Source organism: Gavialis gangeticus, unplaced genomic scaffold, assembly GCF_001723915.1.
Source record: "Gavialis gangeticus isolate Ggan-Ray unplaced genomic scaffold, GavGan_comp1, whole genome shotgun sequence".
Lineage (NCBI taxonomy): Eukaryota > Metazoa > Chordata > Crocodylia > Gavialidae > Gavialis > Gavialis gangeticus.
Genome location: NW_017729029.1, coordinates 19,826,998 through 19,845,660, shown reverse-complemented (window position 1 = coordinate 19,845,660; position 18,663 = coordinate 19,826,998). Strand labels below are relative to the sequence as shown.

At 40.4% G+C, this 18,663-nt stretch overlaps 1 protein-coding gene across 1 annotated transcript in view; it reads left to right on the top strand.

The window, feature by feature from the left end:
- Nucleotides 1–18,663, top strand: part of DIAPH2 (diaphanous related formin 2) — an 899,992-nt gene that overhangs the window by 664,311 nt on the left and 217,018 nt on the right. The window contains exon 27 of the mRNA XM_019521025.1: nt 8,053–8,188. Coding sequence (XP_019376570.1) covers nt 8,053–8,188 — 136 coding nt within the window. The remainder of the gene's footprint in view (nt 1–8,052; nt 8,189–18,663) is intronic.

The following is an 18,663-nucleotide window of genomic DNA, read 5'->3' as shown; positions in this document are numbered from 1 at the left end:
TTTGACCCCAGTACTCTTTCCTGCCATGGCAGGGGGTCGGACTAGATGATCTGCTCAGGTCCCTTCCGAACCTAGAAACTATGAAACTATGACTGATTTGGCCCAAGACACAAAAATTCTTAGTCTGTACTCTCTCTAACTAGGTGATTAAGTGCTACTTAAAAATGCGTGTTGTGGAGTACCTGTGCTAAAAACTTGCAGCAGTTAAGGAAAAAGTAAAATGCATCATTTCTGGGTGACCTATGTCTATGGGTACTATATGCAAATTGGTACAGCTATGTTTATTTCAAGATCAGTTTTTCAAATTTGTTCTGCACTTCATTGTGCTCAGGGAGAGTAGGGTCTGACAGTAAGGAGCAGGAAAGAAGTTGGGTGGGGTGGGGAGGAACAGAGGTCAAAGGGGCTACCTGATCTCCAAGATTTATTTTCCCTGCTGTAGCAGTGGGAGGTTGACAAATTCAAGACCAGCCTCCAATTATTAGATTATATACCTGGAAAAATATATCAATTTTTTTTTTCATATATGCAATCTAATTATTAAAGAGTTGTATCATAATGAGGGTCATCTTATATTTGAGTAAATAAAGTAATTTTGTTTCTGAGGAACACAACTGAAATTGAATATGTGACTGGTGTGGTTATGGGGCAGGGAGCACCAGAGCCCTTTAAAGCTCCAGTATGTATCCATGGTGGGGAGACTCAATCAGCAAACTGTTGCTCACAGTTATGGGTGCAATGGGCATGTGGCTTGCTGCTTTCCAGTGCCCCAGAAGTAGGTTACAATTTGGATCTGATTCCTGATCCCATAGTTGCATTTCCTGTCATGCACCTGTGACACAGCAAGTTTTTATTGGGATCAGGGGTCAGATCCCATCACACCTTTAATTGATCATCTGTCACCGGCCTAAACAGCAATCTGTCAGTGACCTAGAAGGAAAATCTCACTAGCAATGAATTATTGACAGGGAGTAGTGGAAGTTTGTTCCTTAGAAAGAAAATAATATTCCCGTCACTAACTTTCTGTAGCCTCAAAGACTGTTTTCTTGTTTTCTTTTTCCTGATAAGTGGGGAGATGTCACTTTGGCCTCCTCTACAAGTTAGATTTATGCCATAAGTAACATGGCATAAATAGGAAGGGTGCTACACTTGTACCCTATGTAAAGTGTCATAAAGTGGGAAATGAGCCATAAAAATACTTAATATTTAATCTAGATCTGCTCAGTATAGGGTTTGAAGTCCCTAGTGGCGGAAAGCCTCTGCTCACTGCCCACTGGGACTTTAAAACCCACTGTGCCATTCTGACTAGGCCTGTCAGCATCAGGAAGCAGAGGCTATTTTATTTTTGGGGACTTTAAATCCCATGCTGGACAGCTGCACATTGGTAAGTCTCTACACTGTGATGGAGTGACTTTTACACCCTACGTTAGTCAGCTCTAACAAAGCTGCCCAGTCAGGGGGAGGTGGGAGAAAAAGCTTCCCCACCTTGGGCTGCTTAGCCAGAACTGCTTAGGAAGGATTTAAGCCCCTGGTGAGAGGGAAGCCTCTGCTCCCTCCTGTCAAGCAGTTTAACTGGCCCTCATGCAATCTCTGGTGGGGATTACACCACAGGACCAATTCCAGACTGGTGCAGTCACTAGACGTAGTCGACAATCAGCAGTACTGTGCTGGGGCTGTTTCCAGATGCCCATGCTGTCCCCGTGTGTAGCTGACAATCAGTTGATTGTGTAGTACCCAATTTTAAACTTGCTGGTGCAGGGGGAACCCAAGATCATAATCCCCTGCACGGGCAAGTAAGGCAAAATTGGGGTGTGATCCCTGATCTTAAAGTTGTGTGTCCTGACATGCACGTGCGGCAGCATAAAAGGTGTGATTGTTGGGTTCAGAGATTAGATCCCATTGTGCCTTTAAATGAATATGTCAGTGATGCAATGCACAATTTTGTTGTTTTCACAGTGCTGTGATTTCTTTTAAAATATTCTTCTATGTTTATTTTAAGTTCATATAGCTCTAGTGTGAAATAGATAAGTGAGTAGAATTTTCTGTTAAAGAATCAGAATACATGTACTTATATGTATCTGGAAAAGATGCACTTAGCTAGCAGATGTTTTGTGAATGAGGAGAGCATCACTCCGTTATTCAAAATAACTAACATTGTTTCTAATAAAAACACTTATCTTCATTGCCTCTTACAATCTAAGACTGTGAGAGGGGAGGCAGAAGCCCCACCAGCGTGGCCCGCATGCCCAACCAACACACTCCGGCACTTACCTTAGGAGCCAGGACGAGTGGCAGCTGGGAGTAGATGCAAACGCAGACTCGGCGGTTCTGCAGCTGCCTGAGTATCAGCAAATGCTGGGGGCGTGGCTTCCACACAGCATGGGCTGCTCAAAAGGCAACTGGTGAACCAGCTGAGCTGACACCAGAAAGCTGGGAGCAGAATGCTGTCTGCAGAGCTGGTGGGATCCAACTCTAGCTGTCTCAACAAGAAACTAGGCGCATGCCGGCGGACCCCGACCAGAGGCAGCCTCAGGGGCTGACAGGGGCAAGGGAGCCCCATGGAGGGGCAACAACCACAAGGCACGCCACCAGGGAGCAGTAACGCTCCAACCAGGGGCTTGGACACTGTGCCTGGGGACGGCTCCTCCAGCTTACAAGCGTCCTCCAACAGCCCTGCAGCTGGCAGAACACAGGGGTTCATAGGCCACCAGAACAGGGAAGTGGGTGACACCGGCTGGAAGGACAAGGACAACAGGACCATAGGTCAGCTGGGCCCTAAGGAGGTGACACCAGAGAGCTGGTTGCCTGTATCCATGCCTACTAGGAGAAAAGGGGACGGATGAGTCTCCCCAGGGGATTGAGGGCCCCGAGAGAAGAAATCTTGGGAGCTCCACGGGCATGAGCAGGACATTTCAGTTTAAGTTACAGTTTGGCCGTAGATGGGGCAGGTTTATTTCTCCAGAAGAGGGGAAGCTAACCGAGGGATAAGGGACGGACCCCCAAAAATTGACAGCCAGGAATGCCCATTCTTTCCAAGGTGGGCAGTGAGGGAAGACCTCTGGGGAATAGCATCTACCCAGGCTGAGGACATGGTAAGGGTGGGGTAAAGCGGAGGTTTGGAGCCCCACAAAGGCACCCTCATGGCCAAGACCCCCTTGGGTCGCCAACAGGGAACTGCTTCCCCAACAACAACATCAAAGACATGGCAGGAAAGAAGGGGCAGCACCCTTACCATCTAGGTGGCACCTGACATTGCTGGAGGTACCCAAAAGAGAGCATAAAAACCCTACAACACCTACCAATGACAAAAGACATTGAATTAAAATCATTATACAGATAAAGTTGAGTTTCTTCTCTATGTTTTCTTTTAAAAAGACTTAGAAAATTTTTACATACAGCCTATTTCGTAGTATAATCTCTTGACCACCTAAGCTTTTTGTCTGGATAACCTTTTCTTCTCTAAAGGTCAGATCCTATCTCCGCTGAAGTCTATGGAAAAATCATCACTGACTTTAGAAGGAACTCAGCTAGACCCTTGACAATGCAAGGAACATCATCCATCTTCTACTGACCGGTTTCTCTTGACTAATATTTATGCAATTGATGATCTGACATGTATTCAGTGAATCACTGTGAAAAAAGTTAACCATGTTTTAGTGAAATTGGATTTATGATTAGAATGGAGCAAATGCTGAAATGAGATATTTCTAGTTAGTCATCCAAATCATAACTCTGTATTTATTTTGATGGCACTTAAAATCTTATTTAAGTGGCCTTTTGAGAAGTATAGTCACTTCTGAGGTAGCTTTGAGTTAGTTTTTTAGTAGAAAAGAGTGTTTAAAATTTGGGAAACTATTTATATGATTATACAGTCAGTTGTATCATGAAGACAACTGTAAATACATTCTTGTGAACGAACTTCCTCATTTCTGGAAAAGTTTGTTATCCAGTGGGTGCATCTACATTTTGCCCTATGGCAATGCTGTTACTGTGCTGTGCTTTTGTAATTCCTTTTGGAAGTACTAAAGCACGACAGAGTAACCACCCATATTGTGCCGTACAAGCAGTGCACGGTTATTTTTAGCAGCTGCTTTGCTGTAGCAGCACACTAGAACAGGGGAGTGCACCACTACAGCAGTGTAGCTGCTGGTCATGTGTAGACACCCATGGATGCTATGTTGCCGTAGCACATCACTATGGCAATATAAAGTAACATGTAGATGCACACAAAATGACTTAACAGAGTGGAGCAAATGCTTGCAAAGTAGTTTGTAGAGGTGGACATATGATATCCAAAACAATTATTAAATATTCTCCTGTATTAATCCAGTCAAAAATCAGTCTTTTCACAGGTAGGAGAAGCAGTGGTTAAATTTGCTGAAGTAATTGTATTTTGCTACACTTTACTTTTTATTGTAGTGTGATTTAAAAAATGAGAAACAAACATATATTTCTATGACTCTTCTAGATTCAAGAGAACTGTAGGCCCAAAGCAAGAGGGCAATAATGTGAAGCTAAGAGGATCAACCATGTTGGGGTTTTAAAGAGGAACTTCTTTAATAATACCTAGCCCATAAGCATTCTGGGGCAGAAACTGTTTGCACTGTATTTTTATAAGATATTACTCTATAAATGGGGCTTCTATGATTCACTGCAGCAGCAGCAACAAAAATACTAATGATAATAGTTGTTATTAACTAATCAGGATGAGGGTGCTAGTCAAGAGAGAAAACAGAAAATAACAATACAGAAACATATATTTAAAAGAGTTAAAATTTCGAAGTGAAAAAATATTAGGTTTAAGTGGTAAAAAGTGAGATGATTTGATTTTGATTGGCTGTATGTTCTCTTTTCCTTAGCTTGATATAACTGTTATATCCGTTCATGCCCTAAGTTTCTGTCATCTTACAAGTGGGATATGATTTGGATTAGAGCTCAAAAAGAACTTGGCTGCCATTTGGGAAGGGACTTTCATCTTGACTTCTAGCCAGCATGTTTTATCAACTAATTGACTATTATTCATGCAAAATTCCCTTTCATTTCAATTGAGGGTGATTGTCCCTGAGTAAAGACTGTAGGATAGTATCAATAAGAAATTTTCTAACATAAGTTCATTTCAGATCATTTTCTGCTGTTACCTGATTCAGACTGTATGCTTTTTTATTATTGAACATTATGGAATGTTCCTCAGTCTAATAACAAAATATTGATAGCTACTGGGTTAACCGTTTATTCACCCATGACATTTCTTCTTTGTTTTAGCTTTAGGTTGTGGTGTTTTGCTCTCATTGCAGATTGTGAAGTTGCAATTAAATGAAATCTCTGTCAAGTGTGATCAAACATGCAAAGACAGGACTGTCCAAAAACAAAAGGGATAAAATATTGACTACTTCTTTTAATCCCTTTTTCTTTCAGTCAAAGGAAAGATAGCTTTTATCAGTGTACTAGGTGACTTTGTGGTGCTGTAAATATCATTCTTAAAGCCTAATATTCAGGAGTGTTGTCACCCTGCAGCTGCCATTGACTTCAGTGAGACCTATGAGTGTCCAGCCTCTCTGAAAAACAGGCCATTGGTTACTAAATGAGGAATCATACAGAGTAGTTTCTAGTGAGGCTACAATTGGTTGATGGAGTTCCCTGAGAACTGTCAAGCTACCCCTTGTAGTTACAATTATTAAAGTTCTGACAGTTAGAATAGCTTCTGACTGGCTTTTTGTTGTTGCCCCTGTTGTTCTGTATTCTTGCAGATGGCAGTTGTCCACAGTTTATTTGCTAATTATGGATATTGAGGTAAATAGGATCTTCAGTTTATAAATATCTGAAATATTTTTGCTAAAAAATACATTACTGTCCCTTCCCAAGCTTTCCATTGATTATAATGAGAATTCCATTCATCAAAAGTGGTGGACATTGCTTTGGCTATCTTTATCTCTATATTCCAGGATTTTGTGAAGAGGGGTGTGGGAGCAGTGACTGAAGCTCCAGACATGCCTTCCCCACACTGCTCCCATCCCCCCCAGCAAAGATGATGGCAGGCAGGTTTCCCTTCCCCACACCTGCTCCTGGGCTAGGGAACATCCAAGAGGACCAGGCAAGGAGGGGAAACCTGCCTGCCCACACACTGCCACTGTCCCAGGATGAGCCTAGTCCTTACACAGCCTGACTGGAGCAGGGCAGGAGCTCCCCTCTCCCCCAGACAGGGGGGACAGTGGCATCAGAAGGAGAGGGATGGGGAAATGGGAGGGGATAGAGTAGGGGAAGGGGGGAGGGGACATGCCTTTGACCATAGATGGGGGAGTGGAATTCTAACCTCCTTTGGGGACTTACAGAAGTCCCTGGCTGCTGCTCCTGCTGCATGGTCAGAAATGGGGTGCAGCTGCACCACTGCATCCCTTCTAGATCTGCCCCATCTATACATTTATATAAAATTATTAACTCTTGATAAGTCTTTACTAAAGTATTTGTGAGTGGTGAATTTTCATAATAAGCTAGAAAGCATTTCTTTATCCTGTCTCCTATCCTTAATCAATTTATAGCTTTTTAAAAAAATGGTCCTTAATAAGCATGGATCTGATTACAAATGCATTTGGTTTTGATACATTTTTGATATATTTTTGTTTTAGTACTGGCTGAGGCTTTATTGATTTTTCTTAGTGCCTGTAATGTGCAGTGCATTTAGAAAACCTTGAATGAAGCACAATCCCTATCCTGCAATCTAAAGGCAGACAATTAAATAACTCATGGAGGCAGACAAAATGACACACACGCGCATTTGTGTGCATGCAAAATGGAAGAAATATATAATGTGCATGCGCACACAAATATATACACACCTACATAAATAAATATATAAATACACACACACACACACACACACACACACACACACATCTACAAAATGGAAGAATAATATAATGCGCACACACCCTCCCCCCCACACATGCCAGGTGGGACGTATAAATGCAACAAGAACATTATATCCAGCATACCTTTCACATGACAGAGATATTTAGTACACTTCTTAATGATATCTTAGCAAAAATGAGTCTTCTGCTGGGGTATATAGATGCAGAAACAAGAGAACACCATAAGGACACTTTTGAATGAGCTTAAGAAGGCCCATGTATAAGGGACATCATAATAGAAGTCATCAAGACATTTGTGTGAGCTGATAAATGGACAGACACTAAAGAAGTGTAGTAGAGTACATAGAATAGGCTAAATTATACCATTCTTTCTAAACTAGATTTTCCTTTGATCTAGTTTCAAGCCTAGGCTATTTGTGTAAGAGGCCAACATTAGAAGCTTGTATTTTTTTAAATAGCCTAGAAAATCCAGATAAAAATCTTCCAGTGAGTTTTGTTGCAAGACACATGTCTGAATCCCCCAAACTGCTTAGCTTATTTCAGTAAGAACATTCTGGAAAATGTGTATTAGCTTGCAGTGGAAACCAGCTGAACTGCAATACCCTGTACTTTAACTGCTTTCATAGTTGGGAAAAAGCGCTCGTCTCTCAGTTTGCCCTCTGTTATCAAATTTTCTGTCTGAGAAGGGCTGATAGAAGTCTGTTAACATCTTCCTTAAATAAATTCAAAGGATTGCTCTAGCATGAATGTTTAGAGTTTGCCCCCTCCGCAATAGATGTACAATAAAACAGGAGATGTCCTCTAAAGTGTTTATTCATTGTGTACTCTGTATTTCAGACTGTTACTTTTAAATCTAGACAGAGATCAGCCGTACCTGCTCAGAATATTACCCTTTAGAAATTCTTTAAGACATATGTTTCTGTTAAGTTCTTATTACCCTAAGCTGTAACTATTTTGGCATGATTTATACTTGGACTTGTTCCCATACAAAAGGAAATAAGGTTTGGACAAGATATTTTCCCAGCACTGTGAAAAGTACATGAAACTCCCTTCAGGTAGCTGAAGTGCAGCCCTATTTCAGCTAAAGCCTCCACACAAACCAGGTTTTTTGTGTTTGTTTTTTGTTTTTAAGTGCTGGTTTCTTCAATTTGCCATGAATAAGAAATGCATTTCTTCATTTCTAATGCAGGAGGCACTGAAAGAAAACAACAAGAAAAAAGAAATGGAGGAGAAGATCAAAAGAGCCAAGCTGGCAAAAGAGAAAGTTGAACGAGAGAGGCTAGAGCGGCAGCAGAAGAAGAAGCAGCTGATGGATATGAACAAAGGTGAGGCAATGTTTTCAGTAGAACGATTTGTAAACAGAAAACCCCTCCCCCACAAAACAAAAAAACAATCCTTTAGAGGAGACTTCTCCAGATCAGTATGAGAATACTTAATTGCTGTTGGGAAAATGGAGAAACCAAATTTTCTAGTGTCAGTTTTCTGTCCTGGTGTAGGCTACCTGATTCCCATTTTATTTTGCATCTGTCATTCACTATATGTGATGTCTCTTCCAAAACATTTTGTGGTGAACTATTCTGTTTTCATTTGATGTAGTTAATTGATTTTTTGTAAGGCTTTACTAACAAGAAAAAGTCTCTTTCTTGTTTTGTTGTTAATTTGTTCTGTAAATATCTCTATCATCAAGATAGTATGGCAATTAACATCTTTCTTTTTTAGCTTTGAGGCTCCATATTATAAGTGGCTGTTCTCCCAACAGTCCTGTTATGAGCTAAAAAATCAGGTTCGGCTATGAGCCTAAATACAGAGTGACATTTCAACATGATTAAAAAGCAATGCTCATTGGCTAGAATATTCTGGATGAGGGTATTCTGTGAGAAAGCACAAGGAGGAGGGAAAATGGAATCAGTTGGCCCCTGATATCTATGTTATGTATGTTGTGCAAAGTTCCAAAAGACTGAAAAATGCAAGCTTTACTCTCTATCCCTTTGGACTCCAGAAAGTAAAGGAAGATGACACAAATATGAATTAGATAGAACTAGAGATTTACTTTAGGCTGCAGTTGCTGTTCTCCTTCTGTGATTATTTCTGTGCTGTTGTAAGACTGAGCTAATCCTTCCCAATCATAAAACATATAAAAATGCTCAGTGTGCGACTACAGCTTGTCTTTTCTACCCAGTGAACAACTCTTACAGTTTCACTCCTAGCAAAATAATAGCATTTTTTTTTCCTTTGACAGTCCTTATGTAAGATGCCAAGGTATGTTAGCTTCATACCAGAAAGATGTTACAACAAACTTCTAATTAAGGTGAATTGAGGTAGCACTAAGCTGGAGATCAATCAATTAGACAGTAAGCTCTAAAATAAAATCATTACATTTTAAGTGAATATATATAATATTTATAACAAAAGAGTATATGCAAAGGTGCATTACACTCCAGAAGTATCAAGCCAAACTTTTAAATGCGACTCATGACTCTGTGACACTCTATTTTTGGATGTCCAACTTGAAAAGTCTTTAGTCTGTTTTTTGTTTGTTTGTGTTTTTGAAAAGTTGTGTTATTCACCAGTGCAGCTTCAACACTTGGGAAAATGGAGGACCATAGAGTTAGCAACTGAATGTTTGATTAAGCAGTCTCTTGTTTAACTTCACAAAACACTTATAGGCTATAGCAGATATGGAGGAAGGGGAAAGGTCTAGAAAACAAATGCTGAGCTTTTCTGAAAACAGCTAGTAATTTAAGGTGCCTCAACTTTTTGATCACCACGTTTGAGATCTCTTAAACAAAAACAATGACTTGTGTATCAATTGATGGGTAGTGAAGTCATAATTCCAACAGTGTGTTGGAATAAATCACTAGTTTATAGCAAGCTGAGTCTGATGACCTTGCAGCAGGTCATTAGCCTGAGACAGATATTTAAGGAGAATTGATAAATTGCACATCAAATAATCTCAGATATTCAATAACTGGTAATGACTAAAATTACTAAAAAAATGAAAAGTGTAAATGATTTATATTAACGAGTTTCATCTTTTCATTGTTCCCTCTTACTGGATGGTTGGATTTTGAGTTTGGTGTGGTGGGTGGCTGATCAGTGAGTTGGTTTTCCTTTGAAGAGTCAAAAAGTAAGTGAGAATGGAAGATTTGCTTCTTGTTAAAGTATTGGTATTAAAAATATAGAGAAAAACAAGGCAACCTTCTTTCTTAACATGAACAAATAGATTTTTAGCTAGTTTTCCAGAATCGGCTGTTGCAGTGACCTTGTCTATAAATATATGAAGTAATCTTATGAGAGAGTTTCAATTAAATGTTTTTGTCTGGTGATGAAAACCATATAACCATGAATAGGAAACTGAGTTTATTTTCATTTTTAGTAATGAGCAGGGTACAAGCCAGATTTTTTTCTCCTTTAAAAAAAATTGTGAAAGCTGAGCTAAGCTTTCTTTGTTTAAATGATATAACAGTGAAATCAGTATGCTGAAATACACCTCCTTTACTACAGGATCCATGAGAAGGTGTTTTATCACACATTCTTTCCAAGACTTTACCATAGCATTTCTTGTCTTGTTTTATGTGTCTGCTATGTCAAAAACTGTTCAAAATTTATGACACTATAAAATGAAATTATTATGCTTTCTCCCATACTCCCACTATACTTCTAGATGTTCTGGATATTTATGAAATATGTGAAAAAGGAAAAAAAAACATAAATAGAAAAATAAGCACAAATGGAGGTTTTTTTTGTTTCGTTTGTCCCTCTTGTTTTTTGTTCCACATGGAAATATAGATTCTTAACTGATGCGTGAATTCAATCTAAAGAAATACCCTTTGAAAATTAAATTTCTTCTAATGTTTGACTGCTTCTTGCTTTTTAAAATATATCAATACTATGTTACTTTCTTAGGTGCATACAGTAGCAGATATCATAGAATCATAGAAAACTAGGGTTGGGAGAGGTCTCAGGAGGTCATCTAGTCCACTTCCTGCTCAAAGCAGGACCATCCCCAGCTATATCATTCCAGCCAGGGCTTTGTCAAGCCAGGACTTAATAAACTGTCTCCAACTTGTCCACATCTTTTCTGTAGTGGGGGCCCAAAACTGAACACAGTGCTCCAGATGTGGCCTCACCAGTGCAGAATAGAAGAGAACAATTACTTCCCTTGACCTGCTGGCAGCACTTCTACTAATACAACCCAGTATGCTGTTAGCCTTCTTGGGAACAAGGGCATACTGCTGACTCCTATCTATCTTACTGTCCACTGGAACCCCCAGGTCCTTTTCTGCAGAGCTGCTGATTAGCCAGTTGGTCCCCAGCCTGTATCTGTGCCCTGGGATTGTTCCATTCTATTAAACAAAACCAGCCCCAGGACTGACCCCGGGGCACTCCGCTTGCCAACTAGACATTGAGCCATTGATTATTGCCCTATAAGCCTGATGCTCCAGCCAGATTTCTATCCACCTTACAGTCTATTCATCCAACTCATACTTCCTCAGCTTGCTTGCAAGAATGCTGTGGGAGATGGTATCAAAAGCCTTGCTAAAGTCAAGGTATATTACATCCACTGCTTTTCTCACATCCACAGAGCCAGTTATCTCATCATAGAAGGCAATCAGATTGCTCAGGCATGACTTGCCCGTGGTGAATCCATGCAGACTGTTCCTAATCACCTTTTTCTCCTCCAAGAAATGCTTAGAAATGGATTATTTGAGGATCTGCTCCATGATTTTTCCAGGGACTGAGGTGATGCTGACTGGTCTATAGTTCCCTGTACTATATCTCCATGTGTAAATTATGTTATAGTTACAGAAGCTATGATTACAACTCTCATTTCAGAATCAAAAGTTTGAGAACATGTTAAAATGTGATTTCAATATAGCACCATTACTGTGGCCTAAAAAAGAACTTTCATTGCTTCAAACATTTCTCTTATGAGTGTAGCTAGTTAAGAAACATGATTAAAAACATGTTTATAGTATTAGTATTTTTGTCCTGTATTCATCACTTTAATGGAAAACAGTGGAATAGATGAAGTGTACAGAAAGCCTGATTTAGACCCTGCTGATGTTATTGAAAGATTCTTGGGCTGTATCTATATTTCTCATTTGAGCTAGCCTTCCAGTCTCCTTCAAGACCATAACTATGGACAATTTACACTAGAAATACCTAAATTGGCCCCCTGCAGCAATTCAGCCCAAACCAGGAAGCTCTGATGAATGTGAGGGCTGCAGCTCAAGCCTGCCTCCTAGCTTTGTGCTTTGAATTCATGTACATGCCAAAGACCACAGGCACAGTAAGAAGTAATCCCAGTTTCCTATTTCTGACTTCCTATTATGCACCCTGCTTCCTGTTTCTACAGCCCTTAACAACAGCTAATTACAAAAAGAGAAATGAGTCGTTCAGAGAATGCTCTCTAGGAGGGCTTCAATTAAGAGAAAGGAAATGCAATGTGGGCAGCTTTGGCATAGGACACAAGATAGGGGATATATCTGGAAGGGTATTTCACATGGCCCAGGTTAGCTGAGGACGATCCTCAGGGACTCTGAGTGTCAGTGTAGACATACTGTGGAGACTTTGGTAAGGTTAAATTCTAAAACTGCCACATCTGCATTCAGTTTTTTCTGCTGGGAGTAATGTCAGTCTTCTAGGTCAGTAAGGTAAGCCCTTTAAAAACTGAGATGCTTCAAGATTTTCAAGCAAATTTCACAAAATCTAGGGTGCCTGCATTGTAGCAAAGTCATTTCATGATGCTGCCCAATCTTCCCTTCCCAAATGGCAGCCAAGTTCTTTTTGAGCTCTAATCCAAATCTCATATCCCACTTGTAAGATGACAGAAACTTAGGGCATGAACAGATATAACAGTTATATCAAAGAATATTGATACAAGCTGCAAGAAATCACCTGATAACCTTTTGTGATTCTGAATAGCAAGTATAGCAAAATTGCACCCATTTTAATCCTGCTTTTTCCAGGGTCTAAGCTATTGTGGTGGAGCTCACTTTCACTGCTGAGCCGGTAATGATTTAAGTGTTACAGTTGATGCCCACTCTCAAGCAGCTTTCCTTCCTTTCTGAAACAGCTACAATGTGTGTTCACCTATACTTTTATTTTCTGCTCACCTCAACTTTTTCCATCCATGCTTAGGAGAACTAATCTAATCCATCTCTTAAGGCACCTGAATTTCCCATGTGTTCTCAGTGCATAGCCAGATGCAGCCGCAGAGGCCAATACTGTTCTGCCAGTAGGTAATTTTATACACCTACAGAGCAGGTCAGCCCTGAGCAGGGAGTCAGCCAGAGGCAGACAATAAGAAACACTAGGTATAGGGGTGTATGCCTAATCCAGGGCTGCACATCCTGAGCATCTGCTATCTTATGATCCAGCTTGCACAAAGGGAAGTAAGAGAAGGCCCGTGCTTGGGAGCTTGCTACAAGGAAGAGGAAGATCACTTTGTTCAACAGCATAACTAGAGTGTTTCCCCAGGAAGGTGGAGATTTGCATTCTAGGCCCACCTTGGCCAGAGAATCAAGTGGATGAATGGCATTTGGCCTATAAGCATGGTAATGCCCTCCTCACTGAGTTTCATGGTCCTTTGGTTTCTCTCCTTCTGGCCCAAAGAATCTGCATATTTGGCTGCCAGGCTTTACACTCATGGGCGGTGTCCTCAGCCCTGCTTAGTTCATAGCCTGATGGTTATGACACTTTTCTAAGAAATGGAAGATGGGAGTTCAGTTCCTTTTTGGAAATGTACAAGAAATGTGGAAGCTCTAATCAGACTCTGGCTGCTGCATTTTTAATTACACAGAGACCTAAAAGCCACATATGTGCCCCTTAGACTTCTTCAAAGTCAAAAAGGGTCTGGTCCTGTGTTCCTGTTGACTTTCCTCTTCACATCTCAACAAACCCATATTTGGAAGCATATGTAATGAGTGGAACCTACTAAGAGTTATAATGGAAAATATACTGGTTTGGATTTTTTTAGGTGTCCAACTAAAATTAGAAAAAAACCAGATTCTTCCTAACAGGAAGTCCTTTACAGTGATAAAACTTTGCCCCAAATAGAATGGCTACACTGCTTTAACTTCACTGATAAAATGGTACAGATTTGTGGAGGAAAGTTCTTATACTGGAGACACTTACAATTTATATTTGGCCAACATATCTAGTCACATATATATTTACAGATAGTGCAAAGAACACACTGAAGATATATTTCCTTTAGAAGTGAAAATTTCCTCTTAGTCTATGATCTTCCTTAGATGTGCAAATATTTTTTTAATGAAAAACATTCATTGGATATCCTGCTATACTTGTTGACAGTGATACATTATGTTTCCCCTCATTCTTCATGTTTTTTATTCTGTTGTTTTTTTTTAATACTGTACAAACATAGTGTAACTTGGACAGAGTGATATAAACTCAACTTATTTTTGTGGCAGTCTTGAAAATTATTTGACATAGTATCTTTCAAAGCTTACGCAGATGATTGTACACAAAACCTTTGAGCCACATTGCTTTGCCTTTTTATTTCTTCAGGTGGAAGAGAGAACTTCATTTTAAAAAAATCAAAAGTCTAGCATAGTTTTGATCAATACATTTAAGATGATTTGTGTTGATCACAAACTCTAAATTCACAATATTAATTAAGCAACTAGTTTTCTACATTAAGTTTAGAGCAACTTGCTTTATTCTGTTCTCAACAACAGTTGACTAATCAGTAGGCTGCCATCTAATTATTTTTCTTTAGGTAATGTGTGTCAGCTGACAGCTTTGGAAAATTGCCGTACTTTGTTACAGCATACAGCATGCACAGCAGTAATATACATTATCTTATTCTCAGGACAATATGTCCTACTTATGACCATAAAGGATCTTTTCTATACATAAAATGTAGCAAAGTTAAACTGTGTTTTGATCTTTGTACTGGTTTGGTTTCATATGGATGACTGTCTACTTAGAAATGTTTTGAAATCACCAGATAAGTTATTGAACAAGTACTAGTAATTTCTGACCTGGCTCACATTTGCACTGTTGTCCTGAAAGTAGGAAAAAAACCCTTCTTTCAGTGCCATAGTATGTATACATTTCTGATTGTAAACTACTGTGTACTGAAATAGCATTTCATACATTTTACCCCTGTTGCCAGAAATAATTGAATTCCAGAACACTCATATTCAGTGCCTTGATTTGCCAAATGATTTTTTTTCTTGATATTCCTAGCACTTCAGGGTCATTTCTGCTTATGAAAATGGCTTGCAATTTTTTCTAAGTCAACATGACACAGAAGTCAAAGAGGAAGAGTGCATATGTCCTCTCAAGCTGTCATTTTGACAAGGTGACTATTTTCACCCAGGGGACATTTTAACTCTGGTGTTTTGTTCCTTCTCTGTGTCTTAAAATATGAATACTTTCCTAAGACCTTTAAGTTTAGAGCAGACAAGTACCTATGTTTTTCCAGCTTCTTAATTCAGATCTAAGCTAATCTTACTGCCCACCTGTGTTTTATGGACAAAGCTGAGAAATTAGTGTTTTTTCTATGTTCTGTAAAGAGCCTGACATTAGGAATGCGATATTTTTCTTAACTATATTCATCAACATCAATATAAAACAAATGCCTAGTAAAATCAATGCTTTGTACATGGGTAGACCAAAAATATTAAAGGAGTTTCTTTTCCCCAGCCCAGCAGTCAAGTAAAGTTTTTATCAGACAGCCATGGCACGATTTGCCCCTGAAATATTAAATTATGCCTACATTCACAAAAATCAAATATTTTAATGCAAGAACAAAGCAAGATGATTTAAACTGATAGTATGATCAACCAGTCCCACCCAGAATGTGAGAGTAACTACTTCCCAAATAACTAGGTGTCTACATTATGAAGGATTTTCTTTATATGAGAAGATAATATTTTTTTTTTCCACAGGCTGAATAGTTCTCAGTTAATGAAGAAGAAACCAATATTAAATGAGATTAAGGTGTTATGAACCTGCCCTTTATTTTTAGCTAAATCCCATTGGCAGTTTCAGTCTGGAATACATCAGTAGAAGTCAATGGATTTTGATTTTATGCTTAACTGAGAATGTACTTGGGTCATATCTGGACAAAAAGGGTAATAGGTAATAAAGGCAGATGCAGATGACTTCTCCTGAGTCATTTCATGTGTAGACTGAATGGTAAGAAGGGAAGAGTGCCTATTCCCTTAACTGTTGGGGCAAATATTAATATTGAACTTGTCCTTCAGAAACTGGACACCATCCAAGTTCCATATAATTAATACAGGATGCTGAAAATATTAGTGCCTGTATATAATTATGTATTTCAAGCTGTATCATAATTGTATTAAAAAGAAACGAGCAAACAAAAAAAAGTGCTGTTAGCTCTAAAACAGCTAGAATTGATTGCATTTTTGGCAGGGGGAGGGGGGAATGAGAGGTGGGACAGACTGTTGCCATAAAATTCCATTTTGATTTGCAGCATATTTTACCAATGCTTATCCTTTTGGAAACTGACTGTTTTTAGTCAAGGAATATATATATCTAGAACTAACTTAAGATCACAGCCTGAAACAGGGCATACTGAGGTCTTCCTTTTAATGTCAGAAAACTCTAATATTTCTCTCTTATGTATTTATAGAGTCCCCATCACTGTATCATCTGAATGCCTTGGTTAAGGATTTCTAATGTATTTGCAACATTCCTGTGAATTAGATTTTTTTCTTCCCTGTTTTACATATAGAAAATTGAGACAGAAAGACTGAGTGACTTATCCAAGGTCATAGGGGAACAAATCCATAGATTCATAGAACTAGAAGGAACGTTAGAGGTTGTATAATCCAAACTGCTGCACCCTGCATCTGCAGGGTGCCCTATTCCTTAATCATTTTATAAGCATGCCATTCTTGAAAACTTCCAAGTTACAATTCCATATTTTCCCTAGACCCTTTTCCCATTGTCCTACTTTTTCAGTTTTCATCTAAATTTGCTTTGTTTTCATTTCAACCCATTGTTTCATTTCCTGCCTTGTTACAAGACAGTTTCTCCATCATCTTTATGGTAGCCTTTGAAATATTTGAATATTACTGTCATGCTGCCCCTTAATCTCTTTTCTTCCAGCTACAATTAATTCCTTCAGACTGTCCTTGTACCTTGTTTTCTGCCTTTAGCGTTTTTGCTGGTCATGTGTGGACCCTCTCCAGTTTCATAGTAGCTAGGGTCAGCAGGGACCTGAACAGATCATCTAGCCTGACCCCCTGCCACAGGCAGGAATGAATGCTGGGTTCACAAGACCCCAGACAGGTGATCATCCAACCTCCTCTTGAATTTGCCCAAGGCAGGGGCAAGGACCACTTCCCTGGGAAGTTGGTTCCAGATTTTGACCACCCTAACTGTAAAATATCTGATCTCTAACCTAAACCTATTCTCCATCAGCTTATTACCATTGTTCCTCGTCACCCCAGTGGTGCTGGGGAGAATAGGGCTCTTCATATTTGCTGATGATCTCCCCGGATGAGTTTGTAGGCAGCCACCAGGTGTCCCCTCAGCCTCCTCTTGCTGAGGCTGAACAGGTTCAGGTCCCTCAGTCTCTCCTCATAGGGCCTGTCCTGCTGCCCTCTCACCAAACAGGTGGCCCTCCTCTGAACTCTCTCCAGGTTGGCCACATCCTTTTTAAGTGCAACACCCAGTACTGGACTCAGTACTCCAATTGCGGGTTGACCAATGTCACATGAAGGGGGAGTTTTACCTCTCTGTACCAGCTTGAGATGCATCTTTGGATGATTGACAAGGTATGGCTGGCCTTGCTGGCCGCGGTCTGGCATTGGCGGCTCATGTTCATCTTGGAGTCAATAACGACTCCAAAATCCCATTCTGCCTCTGTGCTTTCAAGAGGGGAACTCCCCAGCCTGTATGTATGCTGTGGATTCCTTCTCCCAAGGTGCAGCACTCAACATTTATCTACGTTGAACCCCATCCTATTCTCATCTGCCCACTTTTGTAGTCGGTCTAAATCTAATTGCAGCCTCTCTCTCCCTTCAAGTTGTGTCCACCTCGCCCCACATCTTAGTGTCATCAGCAGACTTGGACAACATGCTTTCAACCCCCACATCCAAGTTGCTGATGAAGATGTTGAACAGTGCAGGCCTGAGGACTGAGCCCTGGGGGACCCCACTGCTCACATCTTGCCAGGTTGAGTATGACCTGTCCACCACTACTCTCTTCGTGTGCCCCATCAGCCAATTTTTTACCCATCCAACTGTGTAGGCATCAACGCCACAGTTGCCTAATTTAGTGATGAGAATGGGGTGAGAGACAGTGTCAAAGGCACTGTAGTTTCTCTACATTCATTTTAGAATGAGAGGTTGTGACTGTGCGGGGTCCTAGGTGTGGCCGTGAACTCCCCTAGTGCCCCCTACCATGCCAAGGTGATATTAAAAGCACTCTCACAATCTCGCCCGCCACATCTTTGATGTTAATAATGTTTAAGGGAGGCTGCCCTAAGTCCTGTCTGACACGGTGCTCTGATGTGTCTCAGTCTTAGTGCTATCTTAGGTGACTCAGTGCATCCTGGCCTTATGGGCTATGCGTGGCTCCAACCGCCCCTGTACCACACCCCAAGCCTCACAGATGTACCGGACGTTGTTTGGTCGATTTCCCTCTCCGTGCCCAACTGGTGCGCTCTGGCTTGTCCCACAGCCCACGCCCCTCTCGCGCACTCTGGCTTGTCCCCCTTTTGGGGCCTCTCGCAACTGCCTGCACTGGGGCTGGGGTCAATGCACCCCAAAATGCTGCACCCTCTCTGGCG